The sequence below is a fragment of the Prunus avium genome, chromosome 1 (genome assembly GCF_965620075.1).
Source record: "Prunus avium chromosome 1, drPruAviu1.hap1.1, whole genome shotgun sequence".
NCBI lineage: Eukaryota > Viridiplantae > Streptophyta > Magnoliopsida > Rosales > Rosaceae > Prunus > Prunus avium.
This window is the reverse complement of record NC_142284.1, coordinates 36,535,641-36,555,560: the sequence shown is the minus strand read 5'-3', so window position 1 is coordinate 36,555,560 and position 19,920 is coordinate 36,535,641. Positions and strand designations below refer to the sequence as shown.

The 19,920-nt window shown below is 39.7% G+C and overlaps 2 protein-coding genes and 1 pseudogene across 2 annotated transcripts; all 3 read right to left on the bottom strand.

The window, feature by feature from the left end:
• Window positions 1-55: 55 nt before the first annotated feature.
• Window positions 56-7,804, bottom strand: LOC110756775 (uncharacterized). Its single transcript, XM_021958232.2, has 11 exons — window positions 7,367-7,804; window positions 6,417-6,479; window positions 6,205-6,278; window positions 5,071-5,919; window positions 4,875-4,968; window positions 4,645-4,794; window positions 3,739-4,533; window positions 1,466-3,643; window positions 1,293-1,365; window positions 1,036-1,178; window positions 56-762 (listed from the first exon to the last, which is right to left on the bottom strand). Exons 1-11 carry the CDS (start codon window positions 7,440-7,442, stop codon window positions 425-427), a joined length of 4,833 nt encoding a protein of 1,610 aa, XP_021813924.2. The 5' UTR covers window positions 7,443-7,804; the 3' UTR covers window positions 56-424.
• A 5,942-nt stretch (window positions 7,805-13,746) lies between these two features.
• On the bottom strand, window positions 13,747-15,189 carry LOC110756768 (uncharacterized; annotated as a pseudogene).
• Window positions 15,190-16,016: 827 nt separating this feature from the next.
• Window positions 16,017-19,715, bottom strand: LOC110756792 (uncharacterized). The gene is made up of 10 exons (XM_021958251.2): window positions 19,155-19,715; window positions 18,890-19,062; window positions 18,618-18,776; window positions 18,295-18,444; window positions 18,061-18,204; window positions 17,665-17,821; window positions 17,385-17,557; window positions 17,167-17,222; window positions 16,697-16,799; window positions 16,017-16,438 (listed from the first exon to the last, which is right to left on the bottom strand). The coding sequence occupies exons 1-10, from the start codon at window positions 19,366-19,368 to the stop codon at window positions 16,349-16,351; spliced, it is 1,419 nt and encodes a 472-aa protein (XP_021813943.1). The 5' UTR covers window positions 19,369-19,715; the 3' UTR covers window positions 16,017-16,348.
• Between the last annotated feature and the right edge of the window lie 205 nt (window positions 19,716-19,920).

Sequence of the window (19,920 nt, the reverse complement as noted above, 5' to 3'; positions counted from 1 at the left end):
TCTTTTCACCACAAATATTAGTAGTTGTAGAAGTGTAATTGTGACGAATAAGGCATATGCAAACCTAATTTTTCAACATATAAAAAAGACCCAAACAGAGGGCTCAACTAATAATGTTAAAGCTTTAAAAAAATTCTAAACAATATACACATATACCGCCGGATCACTAACCTAAGTAAACCCTCCTAGTCTCATACAAAACTTAGATCCTACTAGCCGTTGCTGCACACTCAACCGCACGCTAAGCAATCTTTATCATCAGTGACAGTGTGTCAACCATTAACCACTGGGATATGGACGGGGAGAAAAAATAAAAGAATTTTCACCCGCAGATGCTTTACACCGAGTGTTCTAAACCTATATGACTAACTAGACTAACTATCAAGAAATGGAGATTTACACAGAAATGACAATCAATGGTGCGCTAATCGTCTATTCGTTGAATTTCACCCATCATTATCCGGTTGCTGGTAACTTTAAAACCAAGGAGGGCGGGGTCAATTTGCCTCCCTTTCTTTCCCTTCTTTTTGCCACTTCGGCTCCCTTGCATTGCATCGGATGCTTCTGAAAATCCTGCTGCCGCATGGGCATCCATCGGACCAACCTTCTTGGTATTACTCTTAAGCATATCCATAAATGACGCCTCTGACACATCAGCATCACTGACGGATAAAGCACGGCGAAAATGCACTTCTTTCTTTGTAGATGAAATGACATCAGAACCTTGGTTTACTGGATTAATGACTTGGTCTGGCCTCCCCCCTGAAGATTTAAAAAATACATACTTATTTGTCTGAAACTAGTATTTGACAATTTGATTGTAAATTCAGAGTCCCCCAGCAGCATTGTTTCAAAGTGGTACAATAAAGTAATAAGAAATAGAATGCAGATGATAGCACTGCCTGTTTGGGGTGGCACGAGAGTTAAAGAGATGGTGGGTGTAGCTATAAAGTCCATAACCTTTGAAATAAGCAAATAGACATCAAATCTACCATACACAGATAAGAAATTAGTAGAGCGTTAGAAGTACGATACCATCTGAAGCACCACTTGAATTTTTCCCTCTGAAAACTGGATTGGAAATCAGTTCTGACAATCCTTCTTGGGATGCTGAAGCATTTGTGACAGGAGGTCGTCTCAGCAGAATATTGTCTTGACCTTTGGATGGGACCGGCAGCCTGTGGCAATGTAAGGAAGGAAAAAGAATTACTTCTACACATGATAGGAGGAATTCACACAAGAATTTGGGTGATAAAGACAAGGGACCAATAAGAGTAAGGTCGCATATGTACCGATCCTTGGTAGTTTCTTCTGCAAATGAATTACTTCGGCCAATCTTGTCACCGTAAAAGCCTGCATTCCCACCTGGGAAGAAGCAAATTTAGAAAACCACGACTCTCACATGAACAATTTTGAACACAATGCAAGGGAGTCCAGACTAAAAAGAAGCAATAAAGAGTAGTACCTGAAACACCAGATGAATTATGCATGCCAAGGGCATTTGTTGCCCTCTCCCCATAATCTTGGGCAGCCAAACCTGCTTGTTCAGCCATTCGTTCTTGAGTCTCAAAAGCTCGACCCATAATGATCGCCTCACTCTTGGAACCACGCTTCCTTCCCTCCAACTCTGAACGTTCTTTATTGATAGAAGACTTACTAATCATGTTAGAATTTGTGTAAATTGACTGAGTCGTAGCATTGATGCCTGCCAAGAATGACTCTCTCTCAATCAATGCTCCAGAATCAGGTCTATACATCAATTTTTCATTGCTTTCCACACTGCAGGCTCGCTCTTCCTGTGGGAGCTCACATGGATTAGAACCATAGGATCCTACTCGAAATGAATTATTTAGACCTGCTTCTTGGTCTGTGTGAAGAATGAATGGGTGATTTGAAGAGCTTGATCCAGAGTAGAGGCCAGATGACAGCCTTTTATCAGAGAACATATCATTGCTGACATTCAATGACTCAGTAGGTTGATGGCCTGATTTTTTATGGAGTAACTCCATCAATAGTCTCTTTGAATGCTCTTCATTAGATCCATCTGACATCCATAAAGTTCGATCCTGAGAAGGAATTTTGATTTCTGACTCCCTTTTCTGCCGCTCAGCATTAATATGCAACTGTTGAAACCGAGAGTCCAGCCAGTCATTTTCTAGCTGCTCATTCTTCTCAGACCAGTGTCCCTCAAGTGCATCCAAATGTGAGACATGAAATTGGTTAGGAAGAGGGTGATGAGGATTATGAGAATGGATGCCAGACGAAAATGTTCCCAATTGACCAGCTGATTGCATACGTCCAGCGGAATCCTGCATATCCAAACCCTGAGCACGAGCCATAGCATTTACAACATCCAAGTTCATCCCTGGTGCACCAGCAGGCAATGACATTGACCGCTCAAACGGCAATGAGCCAGACTCATAAAACCCTTGCTGAAGTCGATCCTGCAATGAATGATTCCGGTCAAGGTGACTCAGCTGCTCCTCATGGGATGGCCTCTGTTGCCTCTGGTAAAAATCCAAAGGACTAAATCCAGAAGAGTGAGCTCGCTGCTGAGTACCAGCATGGCCCCTCAAAAACTGATTTGATTCATCTGCTGGCCAGACAGAACTGACATGCCTCTCTTCTTCCATCCTCTGCCTCATTCCCATTGGTAACTGCTGCCTGGCTTGCATCTGATGTTCCAACGATTGAATTTGCCCATGCTGCGCACGAGACAGTAGCTCAAACAAATCTGTTTGATGTCCTTGAGGTGTGTGACCAAACTTTTGGATAAGCTGTTCCATAGATGGATCAACATGCCTTGGAAGATGGTGAGACCGTTGTTGAAGCTCATGCAGAAGGTGCTGCTCCAATAGAACCTGATCAAGAACATTGTTTGCTCTGACAGGATCAACATGTTGCTGCCTAAGTGCAGGATCATGCATTTGACCACGCAGCAGTTGTTCAAGAAGCACCTGTTGTACTTGAGATTGCTGTTGCTCCTGTAAAAGCTTCTGCTGTTGATGAAATTGCTGCTGCTGCAATTGATGATGTTGCTGGAGCTGAGCCTGTCGATGCTGTTGCATCTGAAGTGCCAAAAGATGATCCACGTCGGCAGAAGAATGGTTGGCTAACTGTTGGTGAATAAGATTCTGATTTGGCAAATGCTCTAATACTGCATCATTCAAGTGCCCAAAACTAGACAACATATTACGCTGCTGGAGCTGCTGCTGTTGAATTTGCTGTGTCATGAGCTGCTCCGCTAAATCATAATGACTGGGTTCCTGTTCCATGTGTGCCAATTGCCGAGGAGATATCATGTCTTGATACAGGTTTGTATCAGAGACTGTATTTTTTCTGTGAACATCAGGCCACGTCTCAGCAACAACTGCTGGATCAGAAATTGCACCAAATGGAACCGCCCTCCCCACACTAGAAGGCGTATTGGCTGACTTGATATGTTTTGTTTGACCGCCTTCTAGTTCAGACCATAGCAAGCCAAAGGGGTGCAACTTATTATCATTCTGAATAGGCATACCAGATTCAGTCAGCTCGGTTGGAGGAAGGTGGCTAATAGAATTAGCTATGGGATCATGAATGGTCCCTGAAGATTTTGCAGCAGAATAGCCGGTGGTTCCAGGTATTCCTGGAAACACAATATCTGGAAAATTGCAGATGAAATAGGATGAGATAAATGGAAAACCCATCTGTCAGCACAACAAACAAACCAAAAAGAATTGATCATTAAAGCCAAACCTTCATCATCTGCAACAAAATCATTAAAGCTTTGACCCCTGGAATTTGGCAGTTGTAATGGAGCTTCAGGCTCAGATGTTCTGGGTAGAATATGCTGAGCTGAAAGGTTGTTTAGTTCAGGCAATGGCCGCCGAAGGTCATTCCCCATAAATGAATCAGTAATTTCTGAAACCAGAGCAGAAGACGGTAAACTGGACTCTAAGTTCCCTATCAAGCCACTGGATTCTTCTTTATTAGAACTTGGATTCATGATATTCCCTTGCCCGTCCCAAACTTTCAGATGTGGCATGAACTCCCCCAATTCGTTGAAAGGTGTTCCTTCAGGAGTATCTGCCAACCGAACAAGCAAGTCTGTCCCGAAAAAACCTTGTTCAAACCATGAAATAATGTCTACCCCCAGGTATGGTCCCTGAATAACCCCTTGAGGATCAAGGTAATACAAACATAAGTCCTCGGGAGGGACATCCCTTTCTAATTCTTTTGCCCGAGGGTTGGTACTCTGCATCTGCTCAGAAGAGCCTAAAGCATAAAGAGTATTTGAATCATCAGGAAGTTTGGATCTTATGTCAGAAGAAGGGATAAACTCAATGTCATCAGAGAGAGAATGACTGGAAAAGGTAGAATCTGCAATTTGCCTACTGCCACGGACATGGAGCTGATCTGTACTATTGTAAGCACCATCAGTCTCAAAATCACTGCAGATACCATTACTTTTTTGAAATGTTAGGGACAATCCATCAAGGTCCTTTCCTGCAGTAGCTTTGTTTTGCCATTCTTTATGATTGACATCTTTTTCTGCAATAAAAATAATTCGGATTCTTCAGATGTCAAATTCCAGTAAAAAATCCTTGCATACAGTTTAATATAAAGGATAACATGAAAATATAAAAACAAACTGCAACTCACCATCTACCACATTCCTCTGTGGACCATAATTCCACAAACTCCCATTAGCATCAGCACTTGCAGCCTCCTGCAAGGTATTAATAGACTCTTCAGGGATGTTTGAGGGCAAAATACCCAGAACTCCATCGACAGCTTCCAAGTCTCCAACACCTAGAGAATGAGTGTTTTAGACATTAGACTTCAAATTTCCAAAAATTGACATAAATTGGAAACCATTGAGTTGAAAGTACCTGTACTGCTCTCAGTTGATCGCCCCTTTCTAAAAGAATTGTATACTACCCCGCTACTTGTAATCTTTCCCTTCCATATATCACTAAGGATGGCCTATTAGCAACATATGAACCAGTTAAAACGCATAAAAGGAATCAATCCATCAAAGAAAAATAATCCAAATAGCCAAGATGATCCAAGAATTTCATTTCTTACCTCTTCTTCAGCATCTGGGGCAAAAAAAGCCAGTGGTTCAACAAATCGTACTTCAGTTGTAGGGAGTGATTCCTCCATCTCATCTGGCATGGTAGCAAAAGATAGATCAAGCCTTCTCTGACGATAAATGTCAAGAAGCTTTGCCCTAGGGTAGCAAAAACTATCAGCTGAGTGCCTAGGTTTCCCTGGGACACTTTCACTTTTTCCAGAAGGAGCAGAGCCAATAACGCCTGCAGATGATCTCCCAATGGCATTTGACCTCCCTCTTCCAAGGGTAAATCCCAAATTTGAACCCTCCGCCCGTCCTCTTTCTCCAAATCCAGGTGCAGCACGGTAAGTACTTGACCCACCAGAGTGAACTTCCATTCTATGGCGTGGCCTCCATTTGTCCCGAGAATCTGACTCACGCTCAAGAGCTGAACGATTGTTACCTCCAAGGGATTGATTGTCATTGTTAGTGTTAGCATCTTCCTTCTCTACATCTGTTCTCTTCTCAGTTCGAGGCTCCTTTTCTTTGTCTTCAGGACCCCACCTCGATGACCATTTGCTATCACGCCGCACTTCATGCACAGAATTACGGCCATCATGCCACCTTTCAGATGCAGGCAATGTCCTATTGTCAGTTGTGTCTCTAACTGGAACACTGTCAACACGGCGTTCTGGTTTCCTGCGATCTCTTCTACCACCAAGCAAGCTAGTTTCTCTTTCCTCTTCACGCCAACGACGGCTATTTTCACTTTCAGTGGCAGGCCGCCTCCAATCTTTTTTGTCATCAGATCCTTCCAAACGCCAACCTTCCTTCTGGTTGCTATCAGTGGAGTTTCCAAGCGAACTTGGGCCGCGCGTTTCCTGTCATATACAGACAATTTTATGACTAGTTAGCTAAGTTATAAATTTCCATGCAATCCAGGGTTAAACAACTGTTAATTGACAGATAAAGTGAGTTTTTTCATCATATCAAGATAGAATCTGAGTATCAACAACGCAGTAGCACAACTCCACAAGTTGAAGTCTTTTGATAAGTAGAACAGATTCAAGTAACTACAACTAATCCTGATTCAAAGAGATAACAGAGAAACATATAGCGAATAAAATTTCTCGACTAACACTAGAAGAAGTCCAATCAGCACATACCAACTTAGACTCACTAGGTTTGGCATACAGCCATTGGGGGGACAAAGGTATGCTGCTCTCTGAGGCTGCTGGATCTGCCAAAAAAAGAAGTCAAATAGCAATATAAAATCAGATCAAACGAAATAAACAACAAATGGAGGAAGCAAAATAGATATTACTTTGATTCAACAGTTCATCAAATTAATGCTACAAAATAGAATGACAAAGCTCACCTTTTGAGTCATCAGATGACCCAATAAGCACCTTTTCTTCATCATTTCCTCCAGAGGCTTCAACTGCCATAACATGAACATTAATTAAAAGACAAATCTATGCCTATGATTTCACTACAAAGCCCAGTCAATGTCACACACTAATCCAGTAATGATGTTACTAACCCCTTAAACACAACTTGAAGGAACTGTACATATTTGTCAACAACAAATAAAATTAGATACACTAGAATTTTAATTAGACTTTCCAAACGAGAAAAGAACTGAAAGCTTCGATAATTAATTTCCTAACATAGTTTTTACTGCAGACCAAAATTTTCACACAAGCATAAATCTCAAGAACTCGGCATCCATGGTGATACTATTGTTCATCAGAAAAATATAGGTCCTCTCCGTTCATTGAATCACCGAAGAGTTAGTATAAATGAACCATGCCATGGAAAGAATCAACTGTTGAATATTTGAAAACAAATAAAACGAGAACTGGAGCCTAACCCAGGGACTGTAGCACATGCAAATTCCTTTATTTGATCTTCAAACAAAAACATAAAAGAGACACAAAATATAGAATTGATAGTTTCAAGAAAAACATGAGATTTTGATAGTAAAACAATCGAAGGATTACAATATAGTGTTACAGATCAATTTCGAATGCTAAAATCACAAGTAAAATATGAGAGAAAAGAAAAACTGATCTGAGAAAAATCCAATAAACAAAATATTAAAAAAACAACGTATAAGTCTTAATAGCTCAAGATGCAGAAAGCCGAAATTAAGGAAGTTGATGTTGAAAGAGACTTAAATGAACTGGTCCACTATACACTTAAACGCTTCAGATCAGTAAACTTCGACCTTACATTAGCTTAATATGGATCAAATCCATTCAATACACAAATCGAGAGAAATGAATTACTCAGAAATAAAATGCAAAAATGAAAGCGCGGAAGTACCTTTGGAGGTCCAGGACTGATCGGACGGTTTGGACGAGAGGAGATCGTCAGGCAGATCGAGCTTGCCTTCCGCCATGGAATGGTCGAAAAGTGACGAAGTAGGGGAGGGAGGGAGATCGAGAAAGGGAGAAGAAGCACGCAGTGGATTGAAGCTCCGCTGCTACAAAGCCAAATAGAGAGAGATTGAGAGCGAGATGCTTAGGTCTGGATTAGTGTTGAAATTTCAGAGAATCTAGGGTTTCGAAGAACAGTTTTGTACAACACTGAGAGCAGAGAGGGAGATAGAGGTCTGGGAGAGGTAAAGGGTGAGGGTTTGGGTGGTGGTCAGAACAGCCAAATCAACTAAACAAGTATAAGATTTCAGGTTGCTTGTTTAGTAGAATAAAATATTGTTATATAAAACAATCAGAGTTTTAAATTAAATAATACTAAAAAGATTTTTATTTTTAGATTTTTAGCTTGCTGGAGAGAAAGGCCTTAAAGAAAGGTTTCATAACAGAAAAAGCTCATGAAGTCTATTTTTTTGTTTGCGTTTAGTGGCCGTCAACTGGATAGAAACGCAATATTGTCCATGAAGTCAATGGGTCGGGTTGGTTTGGCTCTAATTTGCAATCCAAGCCCAACCTCTAATACGGCCCATGAGCTTTAATTATAAAGTTACAAATTGTTAGGCTGGTTTGTTACGCAGGACTTTCTTAGCATGAATTAAGCTTAGGAATTGTCTTGGATTGACTTGGCTTAGTCTAAGCTAGATAACACTTGTCCTGTATTTAGTGTATGTTTGGACGAGACTGGGACTTGGTTATTATAATTTTAAAAAACAGGGGCATATGGATTTATTTTTTCTTTTTCTCTTATCTACATCTTCTTCCTTCTCTCTGCGCAGGACTCTTTCCTTCTCTTCTTCCTCCAAGCCAACTTCTTTCTCCTAGCTTGGCTTGCTCAATCCTTCAACCTCCTCAAGACCCGTGCTTCAAAAGTTTCCAATTTTACCCTTCAATGGCAAGACCTCGAGGAACATTTCCTCTCCATCGACAATTCCATCCAATACAAACTCCACCAACTCCAAACAAATATATATATATATAAGAGTCTAAAAGCAACTAGGTCGGAAATATTATCCAAAAAATTGGTATCCTAAGCCTACGCCTCCAGATGTTCAATTTGAAGAAAGAACCCAAAGCCAATTCTCAGTATCTTCCGATAAGCTTTACGAATGGAATATAGATGGTTTATCCGAACAGGAAATACTTAATAAATTACAACATATGTCTATGGTAGCCAATAGTTATGCCACTAATCACCAATTAAAACAGTCAGAAATAGTCTCCCTTTTAGAAACGGGATTTACAGGAACACTTCGTTTCTAGTGGGATAAACATCTCACAGAAGATGCCAAGATAAGAATAATCCATGCCTTTAAAACTAATGAAGATGGTTACCCTATTTTAGACGAACGAATAGGTACAAGCATAGAAGATGGAGTCAATGTCCTTTTATATACAATCATTGAACATTTCATAGGTACGCCTAGTAGTACAACAGCTAGGATTCATGATCAATTAAGTAATTTAAGATGCCCTAAGCTAAGCGATTTTAGATGGTATAAAGATGTTTTCATTTCCAAAGTCATGCTTAGAGATGATAGTAATCAAGCCTTTTGGAAAGAAAAGTTCATTAATGGTCTTCCCAATTTATTTGCCCATAAGATTAGAACAGTCCTAAGCAATGAATCATGTCAAATTAATTATGATGAGTTAACTTATGGTAATATAATTAGTACAATTAATCAAGTTGGTATGAAGATGTGTGTAGATTTAAAAATAAGAAAATCAATCCAAGCCGATAATAAAAATGCCAAGTATGAATTAGGTAATTTTTGTGAACAATATGGTCTAGCTTCGGTCCCCCCGTCTAGACAAATCAAAAGAAGCCATGATAGACGCTTTAGTAAAAGACGCCATTATTCTCGTAGACAAAATTATTTCAAAGATGATAATGAATTTTATAGTAAAAAGAAATTTACCCCTAGGAAAAGCAAATGGTCAAAAGGTTATTCAAAAGGTTTTAGGAAAAGCCCCCGACAAGGTAAAAAGAATTGCTTTAAGAAAAGTACGGATAAAAGCAAAGTTAGGTGTTACAAATGCAAAAGGCAAGGTCATTATGCTAATGAGTGTAAGGTAAAAGAAGCAATTAAGCAATTAAAGTTAGCATCCGAGGAAGAAGCCAAATTAATTAAAGTTCTTGAGTTAGCCAATACTGAGTCAGAACCTATGCCCTCAGATAGTTCAGCCAACTATAGTTCAGACAGCTCCCAGTCTAGTGAGCCAGAAATCCAATTAGGTTGTAAGGATAAATGTTGCAGAATTTTAAATAAATCAATTTGTGTCTTAACTAAGCAGGAAGAACAGGAAGAATTATTAATCGAGTTAATTAGTAAAGTCCAGGACCCAGAGTTGAAGTCCGAGTATCTTAGAAAACTTAGGAAAATCATAAGTCAGGAAGAGTCCAGTTCCCCTATGCCTCCTAAGATAAGTCTTAATGCCACTTTAGAAAGATTTAACAGAAAGAAAGAAGTCACCCTCCAGGATCTTCAGTTAGAAGTAAAATTAGTTAAAAATTAAAGATTTTGATGCAAACCCAAAATCTAAAAAGAGGGCATGAATTCATGTAGAAAGATAAACCTGGTTTAGGATTAGGGTGTGCCAAGGGTATTTTTGGTAGTTAAATAGGGTGTACTTAGTTAATTTTACATTTTGATTTAAATATTAGGGTGTACTTAGATCATAGGGAGTACTCAGTTAATTTTACGGTTCGTTTAGCAACACTCTAAAATTTTGTGTAAGCTCATCCAAGTTTGTCCCGTGTAACAAACAGGCCCTTAGTCCCTTCGTCAAAAATCTTTCTTTTTTGGAAGAAGATTTCATTCATAAGCCAAAATGGCATACAAAGGTTGGCATGAATACAGCAGCATCATTAAAACTTTCCTAGGAAAACCACTTAGGACAAACCCCAGGGTAGGAAAGAGTACCACACATGTCAATGACTAACAAGAGAGCCCGACCCAAACCACAAAAGACCGTTACCAACTAAACACCAACACAGTGGACCTAGAAAAAGAACCACATTACATCCCAATTGTCAAAAGAAGCCTTCTATGAGAAAAACTCATAGTCCTTTAACCCCCCACAAACTGCAAAAACACACCAAGGACAGAAACCCAAGAGAGCACATGGAGGAAGAGCACAAAAACAATAACAAGAGAGGCCCTTGAAAAACACCTTAACACAACTCAGAACCTAAAAAAAAAACTCCTATGACCAAACATAAGTCTTCGGGTAGCGTAGAGCAGAGATGAGCTGCAAAGGAGCAATGTAACAATGGAAAAGAACACCACAATATACGCTAAAATCGAAGACGAAACCCCTCAAAGGGCACACCACGACATCCCAACAACTACCACCAGTGTTGCTGTTGTCGTTGTCGTCGAAATAGAGACATAACCTCAGCCACCAGGTATCACAACTCTCCTAAAGAGAGACTCAATCCAGCGTCACTACTGCTGCCGTCACCGAGACAGAGACAACACCAGCCACCTAAACCACTACAAAAACAACCAAACAAAACAAACACACAAACATGCCTATATCCAAACAGATCGAGGTTAAAAACTCAAGATCCAAGTAGATTTGGAGAGGAGAAGAGGAATGGGAGAGAGGGGCCAGCAAGATCCCCTAGGAAAATGGAAAGAGAGGGAGGGAAAAAGAAGGGAGAAGATGAGAGGAAAGGAGAAGATGGGCGGAGGGGAAGATGGGCAGTGGCTGCCTCACCTTAGCTTAGAAAATGTTGGTTGTCAAGAAGGAAAAAGATCGAGGGTTTCGGCTAGGGTTTTTCAGCAAGGAGAAAGAGTTTCCTTCGTCAACAATCTTACTATCAAGTTAATCTTATTTTTGTTGTTAAAAATAAATAAATTATTTTTGCGATCTAGTATTTGACTACATAGACATCATATTAATCACGTGAATTAACAGTTGTTTTATGAACAACAAATAAGATTTTCTTTAAAGAACACTCAACTTTCTAATTATAGAACAATTTGAACTTGACATACGTCTACATAATTAAAATATAAGTTCATCAAGTGCCACATTAAAAAAAATAGCAATAAACTTGATAGCTAGACAAAATGTCACAAACTTAACCCACTTGAGGCCTTCTTCAACCATGGGGGCTAAACCTAAAAAATCTCAAATTTTAGCCAAATTGCATCCCCAACGCATGTATAGGGAGGGGGGAATTTTGGGCATACTGATTTTTGGGGGGGTATTTGGCCCAACTTTCCAGTACAGGCAGAAAATTTGTGGGCCCCAAATTGAAGGCAACTTGCAGCATAGAGGTGTCAAACGGGCCGTGCCGGGCCGGCCCGTCCCATTTAAACTCGTGCTTTTAACATTTTCGTGCGGTGCCGGGCCGGCCCATTTAATTTATCGGGCCGTGCCGTGCCGGCCCATTTAATAAAAGCATTGATCCCGGCCCGGCCCAAAGCCCATGTCCATATTCAAACGGGCCGGGCCGGGCTCGTGCCGTGCCCGTGCTCGTGCTCGTGCCATACTCGGGCCCAAGAACCAACCCATTTAATTTGAATTTTTTTCACTTGATTTTTTTTTCGCACTAGATAATTAAAATTATAAACATTAAAAATATAATTAGAGACAAGAAATTATGAACTATTTGAAAACATTAATCAATCAAACATCCAAACAATATGAAGGGGCGGAGGGCAAAAAATGTCCAACTCCACAAAGTCCACTTGAACTTTTTATCTTTAAACAACTTATTATTTTATATGTGAAGAAATGTTTTGCTTTGATTATAAGAGAAGCATATATGTCATATGTATTGATTTGATATCAAGTCCAATGTTGTTTAATTAATTTGTAGTTGATATGTTTCATTAACTAAGGACCCAAGTAATTTCCCTAAAATGAAAGACATCAAATATATGTTTATGATTTTTTTTTTTTTTTTAAAAAAACATATAAACAATGACATTAGATGTCAAATTATTGCATTTTGACTTTTTGAGAAGAAAAAAAAATGCTCAATGGGCCGTGCTTGGACCGTGCTTGGGCTCGTGCCGTGCTTGAAGCGGGCTCGGGCCAAGCCCGGCCCATGTCGGGTCATGGGCCGGCCCGATCCATTGGACCTATTTCTTGATCCCGGCCCGGCCCAAATTTTCGTGCCGTGCCGTGCCTCATTTAAACGGGCTGGGCTCGTGCCGTGCTGAGCCGGCCCGTCCCGTTTGACACCTCTATTGCAGCACATGAAGAAAAGCAAGAGAAACTGAGGAGGTGGGCCAGCCATGTCGACTACTTGAAGGGGAAGTTACTGACGTGTGGCGCAAGATGGGCTTGTAGTCGTTGCCATCTAATGGTTGTAATTCAAACAGCCAAATTGATTTTTTTTATTTATTTCAAATGTAATGGCTAGTTTAAACCAACGACTATGATTAAAAAGTGACTTGATCAACAAAAAAACAAAGGATCCAATGACTAAAATTAAAATCCAACAGCTAAAATAAATAAATAAAATATTATAAATCATATCTAACCCCAAAACACATCCCAAACTCTATAAATCCTTATTAAAGTCTATGAAATAAAATGTTGTTATATATTTTTTTTAAAGTGAAATTATATTATATTTTGAATTTTGGATTTTTTTTAGGTTAAAATCTTCATAAAATTAATTCACTAAGGTTGAAACAAAAATAATGTCAAGAAAAATTAATGAGAAAAAAAAAATTAGGGGTTAACCTCTTTTAAACAATTTAATAAAGTTGCGAACTCAAATTACGAGTCTGCATGGTTGCAGGAAAAAACTGTTTGAGTCCAGGCAATACATGAATAATTGTATTTTGAAGATGAGAAATTTGGGTTGGAGATGACTTGACTGGAAAATGTAATTAGCCCAAAAAATAATGGTTTCAAATTTAATTTGGTAAGAATCCTCTAGTGGCAAGCTAAATTAAAGCCATAAAAAGCTCATTACAATACACAAGTAAATGAATATTGGGGCTTTGGTAAAACAATAAAAGAAATAAGAGTGGTCATAATCATGCCTAAAATTTGAGTGGATTCAGTGGATTGGGTTAGGACCCAGTTAACAGGGCCTTGTCTTGGATTCTTTTATAACGACATATGCGTTAGTTTAAGATGACAAGTCCCAATTGAAAACGCCTTACAGGTTAAGGGTTACAGAACAAGATCATAACTTGATCCAATCAACTTCACAAAATCAATTTAGCAAAAAACATTATCAACTATTCAATTTTCAAATCCAAGAGCAACACGAGCAACTTACAATTACAAAACCAGAAAGAGAAAGAAAGAAAAAAGTTTTATTGTTTCCTTGCATTATTATCTGGTGGTTTTTACAACACGAAATCTGCAGCAGCAGCAGCTGCTTGCCTCTTCTTCCTTCTCCTCAGCCTCTCGCACACCAGAGCTCTCTCTAGCTGCTCCACCCTCTGCGACAGCGAGCTCAGCATCCGAGTTTGCATCTCATTCCTCTCGAAAAGCTCCACCATCATACCCATCATCTTCTCATTGTCCTCCACCATCCTTTCCAGAAGCTCTCTGCTTCTCTTGTTCTCCTCTCTGTCTCTAACCCCAAATCCAATGCCATTCCCTCCCTCATCTTCAGCTTTCACAATCTCCACACCATCCTCCTCCTCGTCCTCGTCCTCTTGCTTCACCAACGGATTTTCCTCTACACCCTCCATCATCGAATTCTGTGGATTATATGACGACACAGACTGGCTCTCACTTTCACCTTCTTCTTCACTTTCATCTCCAACAATTTCTCTAATCTCATTCACATTTGTCACTCCATCTGTCTCAGCAGTTTGTTCCGAAGATGGAAAATTCAGAGTTCCATTCAGAGATTTAGGGGCTGCATTTGAATTGCAATCTTCTTCACGGGCTACAGATTGCAAGTCTTGGGTTTGATCCACTTGGGCCGTTTTACCACCTTCAAAATCCTCCCCTGAATCTTTATCCTCCATGGCTCCTTCAACTGTTTCAGAAATTGATTCCCCATTATCAACCCCTGATGCTTCCCCAACCTCACCCAGAGTATGATCATCATCAGCAACCGCAGCGTCCACTCTCTCCTGCAAAGCAATCGCCTTCTTGATCACGGCCTTCCTGAAATCCCTAACTCCAGAGTCGACGCCTTTCACGGAATCCAACCTGAACAGCAAGCTCATCAGCGTCTCGTTCACCTTCAACCGCTCCTTGGCCTCCCTCTTCATCAATTCCACCGTCTCTTTCTTCGAAATCCGCTTCTCGATCTCGTCGACGTCGCCTTTGATCGCCGCGATCTTCTTCACGCTTTTCCTCACCAGGAACCCTCTGAACGCCTTCTGGATCTTCAGTGCCGAGGCCGACCGGTTGCGCTCCAACCCGACGAATTGGACCGGGATCGAGACCACCTTCGGCGATGGCGTCGCTTGGCGCTGGACTGGGACTTGGCGAAAGCTCGGGGAGTGGCCATGGTGTGGCGCGAAACTATTCCAGTGTCTTTTGAAGTACGAATTATCCATGTGTTAGACAAGAATCTTCAAATTTTGAATCGAATTACAACGACTTTGAGTGTAGAAGAAGATAGTTTTCTAGGGAAACTTTCTAATTTGACGATGCGGAAGGAAGTGGGTTTCGGGTATTTATGGAGAAAGGAGGAATTTGATCGGCGTCCAGGAGGGGCGGGAAAGTTCCAGAAGGTTCAAGTAAGATTCTAGAGAGTGGGCTTCTGTAAAGGAGAATGTAAGTTCTAGCTTTCTTTCGATTCTTCTTATTTGCCGCATGAAATTTGGACTTCACGTGATCACGTGCTTCCTATACATACCCTGCCACGTAGAAGCTCTTTGCCAAAGGCTGGAAAATAGGAAATTTGTTTTCTATGTAAATGCTGGAAAACTCTTCCTTTTTCCTTCTCCTTCTCCTATACAAATCCAAAATACTTATGTGGCAATTTTCTGAACCCAAAAAAAAAAAAAAAGTGGTAATTTTAATACAAGAAACCCAACTGCTAACATAACCAAAATCTCTCTAAATTTTGATATCTTAAAATATTGATTTACACACATAATTCTTTGAATCAAAAAATAATGAGTGCTGTTAAACAAACCCTAAAATTAACTAAGTACACCATATGATCTAAGTACACCATAATATTTTAATTAAAATATAAAATTAACTAAGTACACCCTATTTAACTATCAAAAATACTCATGATACACATATACACTCTATCACACAACACCTTAATACCAATCCTAAACCAAATTTCTCTTTTTACATGAATTTGTGCCCTATGTTTATATTTATAAATGTATTGAATTTATAGACACACACATTGAACTTATTATTTGATTTCACAAGTTATATGAAGGAATTTTCATGGGCCCTCAACATATTATTTGGATCTAAACCAGAAAAGCTATAAAGGCATTTCCGATGTTTGTAGCAAGTCTGTAGCATACCCACACGGTCATGGATCTCTTCAAATCATCAATATTAAACAACCCAGAAATTGCTCCCTTTGAAGACCAAATTAAAACCAATTTCCAGAGGAAGGTTACAAAACATTGTGGGCAGTGAAGAACAAATCAATACAGTATAACCCATTTGATAACAAAATCAAAATGAGATTTACCAATATCAGAGGACCACAACGCCAATAAATAGTTTGGTAGTAGGGTGTACTTAGTTAATTTTAGGGTTCATTTAGCAGCACTCAAAATAATTAATACAAACTAGAGGAATAATGTTGAACTTGATCAAGTGACATTTTCACATGATGGGTCATTAACTTAGGTGTGTGTGGGTTTTGATAGAATAAACATCAAATATCAAAATCATGCAACAGTTGGTTTTGCGGAAGAACAGCAATTAGAACACCGTTTCTACAGTTCTAGCATTATAGAAAATTCATTCTGCTTGGTATTTTGATGCCTGCCCGTTTTAAAAGTTCTGCCGAAGCATGCTTTGCCTTTGAAAGAACTTCTTCCTGTCCAGTTAAAAAAGTGAGAGATGAGATGTTGTAGTTTATATAGTCGCTTGCAGAAAATCTAATTGCATCGTTAACATATGGATCACTAGTATACTATTTCATAAACCAAACTAGCAAACATAGCTAACTTTATTGTCTAGCACATTCACTAACAGATATTTACAGTTAATTTTGTGTGGAAATTGGGCTTGGCTATCCACAATTGATCTTTATTCAACCTTGATCGTTTAATAAGAGAAAAGTATGACAGAATACCTCATCCACATTCAGAATCTTCTTGTCCTTCATAATCCACTCACCATTGCACATTACAGACACTACATTTTCAGTTCGCATACTGTACACGAGGCTGGAAATGCTGCATATGTAGTATGGCAAAACATTAATCTACCTGAATAGGTATGTTGCAGGAAAGGAAATGGAGCTAAATTTTATGAATTTATCGCTTATTAGATTGGAACCATATCCACTGAAAACCCAAACGACGACTTAGAAAAGCGTAATCCTGACTGATGGCCACACATTAGTCCATAAATCTTGAACTATCCCATTGATCATGAGTCATGATAATGGAAACTGTCAAAAATTCTGTATAAGAATATTAGACACATGCATAATCCACAACATACTAAAATGCACCTAGGATACAAATTTTAAGAAGCCAGTTAGGAGATCTTTCTTCATATATGAATTTTAAGGATCACTACTTTGAGGAAGGTTCTTACCTGTCATGGAGAGGAACCATGGTCCAAGAGGAGGGATTGATAACAACCAAGTCAGCCTGCCATATCATGGAATAAGGAAGCTAACAGCCTTTTTAAAAATATTAATTTGTTGGGAACTTGGGATATAACGAATGCATATGTTGTGACTTAAATAAAAGAGAAAGTTGTATGAGAGATGAAGAAAGACACGAGAAACTAAACAGAGCCAAAAGTCCAACCTTTTTCCCAACCTCAAGGGATCCTATTTCATCATCCCAGAGTACTGATTTTGCACCATTTATAGTCGCCAGCTTAAGAACTGTTTCAGCAGGAAGAGCAGTAGGATCAGTTGTCCCATTTGTATGAACTTCCCGTCCTTTGTTAATCAGAGAAGCCAGGTACATCTCATCAACTGCAAGGAAGAAAATTCATGCATGAAATTCCAGGTCCAAACATTAAATTTTCCAACGTTCAAACCCATAAATAAGGAAGAGGTGCAAGAATAATCAGGAAATCAACCTATGCTCATTCTATTATTTGAGGGCGCCCCGTCTGTTCCCAAAGAGACACAGATGCCAGCATCAAGCATCTCTCTAATAGGTGCAAATCCAAGCATTCGCATTGCAGCAGCGGGGCAGTGAGATATTTTGACCCCACCCCTTGAAAGACAATCAATCTAAACATACAGAATAAGAGTTACATACCAATTTTCAATATAAGAACAAGATTTTAACCAATATAATAGCATAAATAACACTTCACAGGCTTGAAAACTCATAATGTCTTACTGTTGGACAAACACAAGCCTCATCCTACTCTTAGTTTGTGTATAAGACAGTACAAACAAGAAAAACCATTTGATGAGTTCTACCAAATTTGCATTAGTTCAACACAGGAATAGAAACAGTAACTCACCTCAGCAGGATTAACCCAAACTGTATGAGCCGCTAGCAAATTGTCCTGAAGAAACTGTATCTTCTCCAAGTGCGTGACTGTTCCATGGTCAACTTTTCTTGTCTCTGTCACAAATTGATTCTCATATGCTATCTCTGCAACATGCTAAGCATTGGAAACATGAGTTTAGTGAATGTTAAATTTCAACATCAACCATAATGTATCCTAGAAAGTAGAGAGATAAATGAGTAGTACCATGTGAATGCCAGTTTTCAGTTCTTTGGCAGTATCTCTTGTTGCAAGTAGTAATCCATCAGTTGCATTCATAATTTGCCTAATTCCTAACCACATTCTGATGCGCCCATCTCCCGTATTATGGTGCTTCTTGTAAAGCTCTTTTTGAGACTGTGCCGAGTGAGTGAGGACATCAATTTCAGTGAGTGAGTGAGCTCTTCTTGTAAAGTGTTTGAACAGTGAGTGAGTGAGTGAGGACATGAATTTCAGCTAAACATAACCAACCAAAACCGAGTAACTTAGAATACAAGTTATGTCATTAGTCAAGAAGTATATGCTCAAACCTGGATACAAGCATCGGTGCTCCGACCGGCCCAAGAAGCGGGCAAGCCGTCACCAGCGTCCATGATGGATTCAGCCAAACATGCCCTTAAGCCCAGTAACTCCACTGCCCTTGCCATTCCTGACGCATGTTGCCCTCCTGCTTCAGCAAAGCAAGTAACCTAAATTCAAACAAGGAAAACCAATCACAGGCCTTCAAATTCACATTTGTAGCTCACTAGTTTGTGGCAAATAAAAAAAAATTAAAAAACCTAATAGAAAAGAGAAAGCTTACACCAGAGTGAATGAGCTCAATGCCACAAAGCAGAGTGGAAATGTATGAATCTTCCTCGCTCATATTGGACTCGTACGGCCAAATCCGATGGTGCAACCAAGTCATCAAATCCACATCATCGGCTATCCCTCTTCCCAGCTGCTGAGATGTGTGCACGTGCGTGTTGATCAATCCTATTTTAAACATTTTCAATTATTTCAGTATTTTTTAAAAATAATAATAAAATAAATAAACATGGAAATTATGAACCAGTGGGAGGGAGGACCAGGGAGGACGATTTGGCCGTTGAGATCGAAAACCTGATGGGCGAGAGAAGAGAACTGGTGAAGAATATCGGAAGATTGACCGACGGCTACGATTGCGTCTCGCTCGATGACGACCCCACCGTTGCGGAAGACTCGGGCGTCGGGGTCCATGGTGACGATGGTGGCATTGTGAAGTATAGTTACTGCAACTGATTTGGTCTGCTGCGCCTCCATCGCTTTCTCAATCTTATCCGCCCTCCTCCTTGTACTTGTAGATTTCTTACGGCGCTTTTCGAATTGAAGTTGAAAGGCTTCGTCTATGAAGTCTGCGATTTTGTTGCAAATGTCAAAGTAGACTTCAATTGAAAAGGAAGGATCACCTTCGCAGGCTCCATACTTTAAATTCGTTTAATCTCATCTGTATAGGAAAATTTGCACCTTTTTGTTCCCAATTGCTAAAAGCTGAAAGGAATTTATATTATTATTATTAAACAAATGCCCAATATTAGCTCTTTCAATTTCATACATTTTTTGTGTAAATCATTTTCATAATGACTTGAAGGTTGTTGCTGGTTGCCCTGTTTTTGGTTTGTTGCTGTTATTGTCTGGGGAGCTTGGGGAGCTTCTATAATGAGGAGGTTGAGTGAGGAGTTTATTTGAGGAGCCCCATCTCACCATCAAAAGGGGTGTGGACCACCCAATGCACCCCCCCATGTGCTTTGTTTTTAGTTGTTAATGGTGAAATTTCACCTCCTCAAATAAGCTCCTCACTCAACCTCCTCATTC

Excerpts from the sequence above, each read along its gene's own strand:
- LOC110756775 (XM_021958232.2), bottom strand. The coding sequence starts at position 7,442 with ATGGCGGAAGGCAAGCTCGATCTGCCTGACGATCTCCTCTCGTCCAAA. Across the intron at positions 4,534-4,644 it reads ACAGAGGAATGTGGTAGATG|AAAAAGATGTCAATCATAAA; the intron begins GTGAGTTGCAGT and ends TTTTTATTGCAG. Across the intron at positions 763-1,035 it reads TTCAAGTGGTGCTTCAGATG|GGGGGAGGCCAGACCAAGTC; the intron begins GTATCGTACTTC and ends TTAAATCTTCAG.
- LOC110756792 (XM_021958251.2), bottom strand. The coding sequence starts at position 19,368 with ATGGAGGCGCAGCAGACCAAATCAGTTGCAGTAACTATACTTCACAAT. Across the intron at positions 18,445-18,617 it reads GCACCGATGCTTGTATCCAG|TCTCAAAAAGAGCTTTACAA; the intron begins GTTTGAGCATAT and ends CACTCGGCACAG. Across the intron at positions 16,800-17,166 it reads ATGGTTCCTCTCCATGACAG|CATTTCCAGCCTCGTGTACA; the intron begins GTAAGAACCTTC and ends CTACATATGCAG.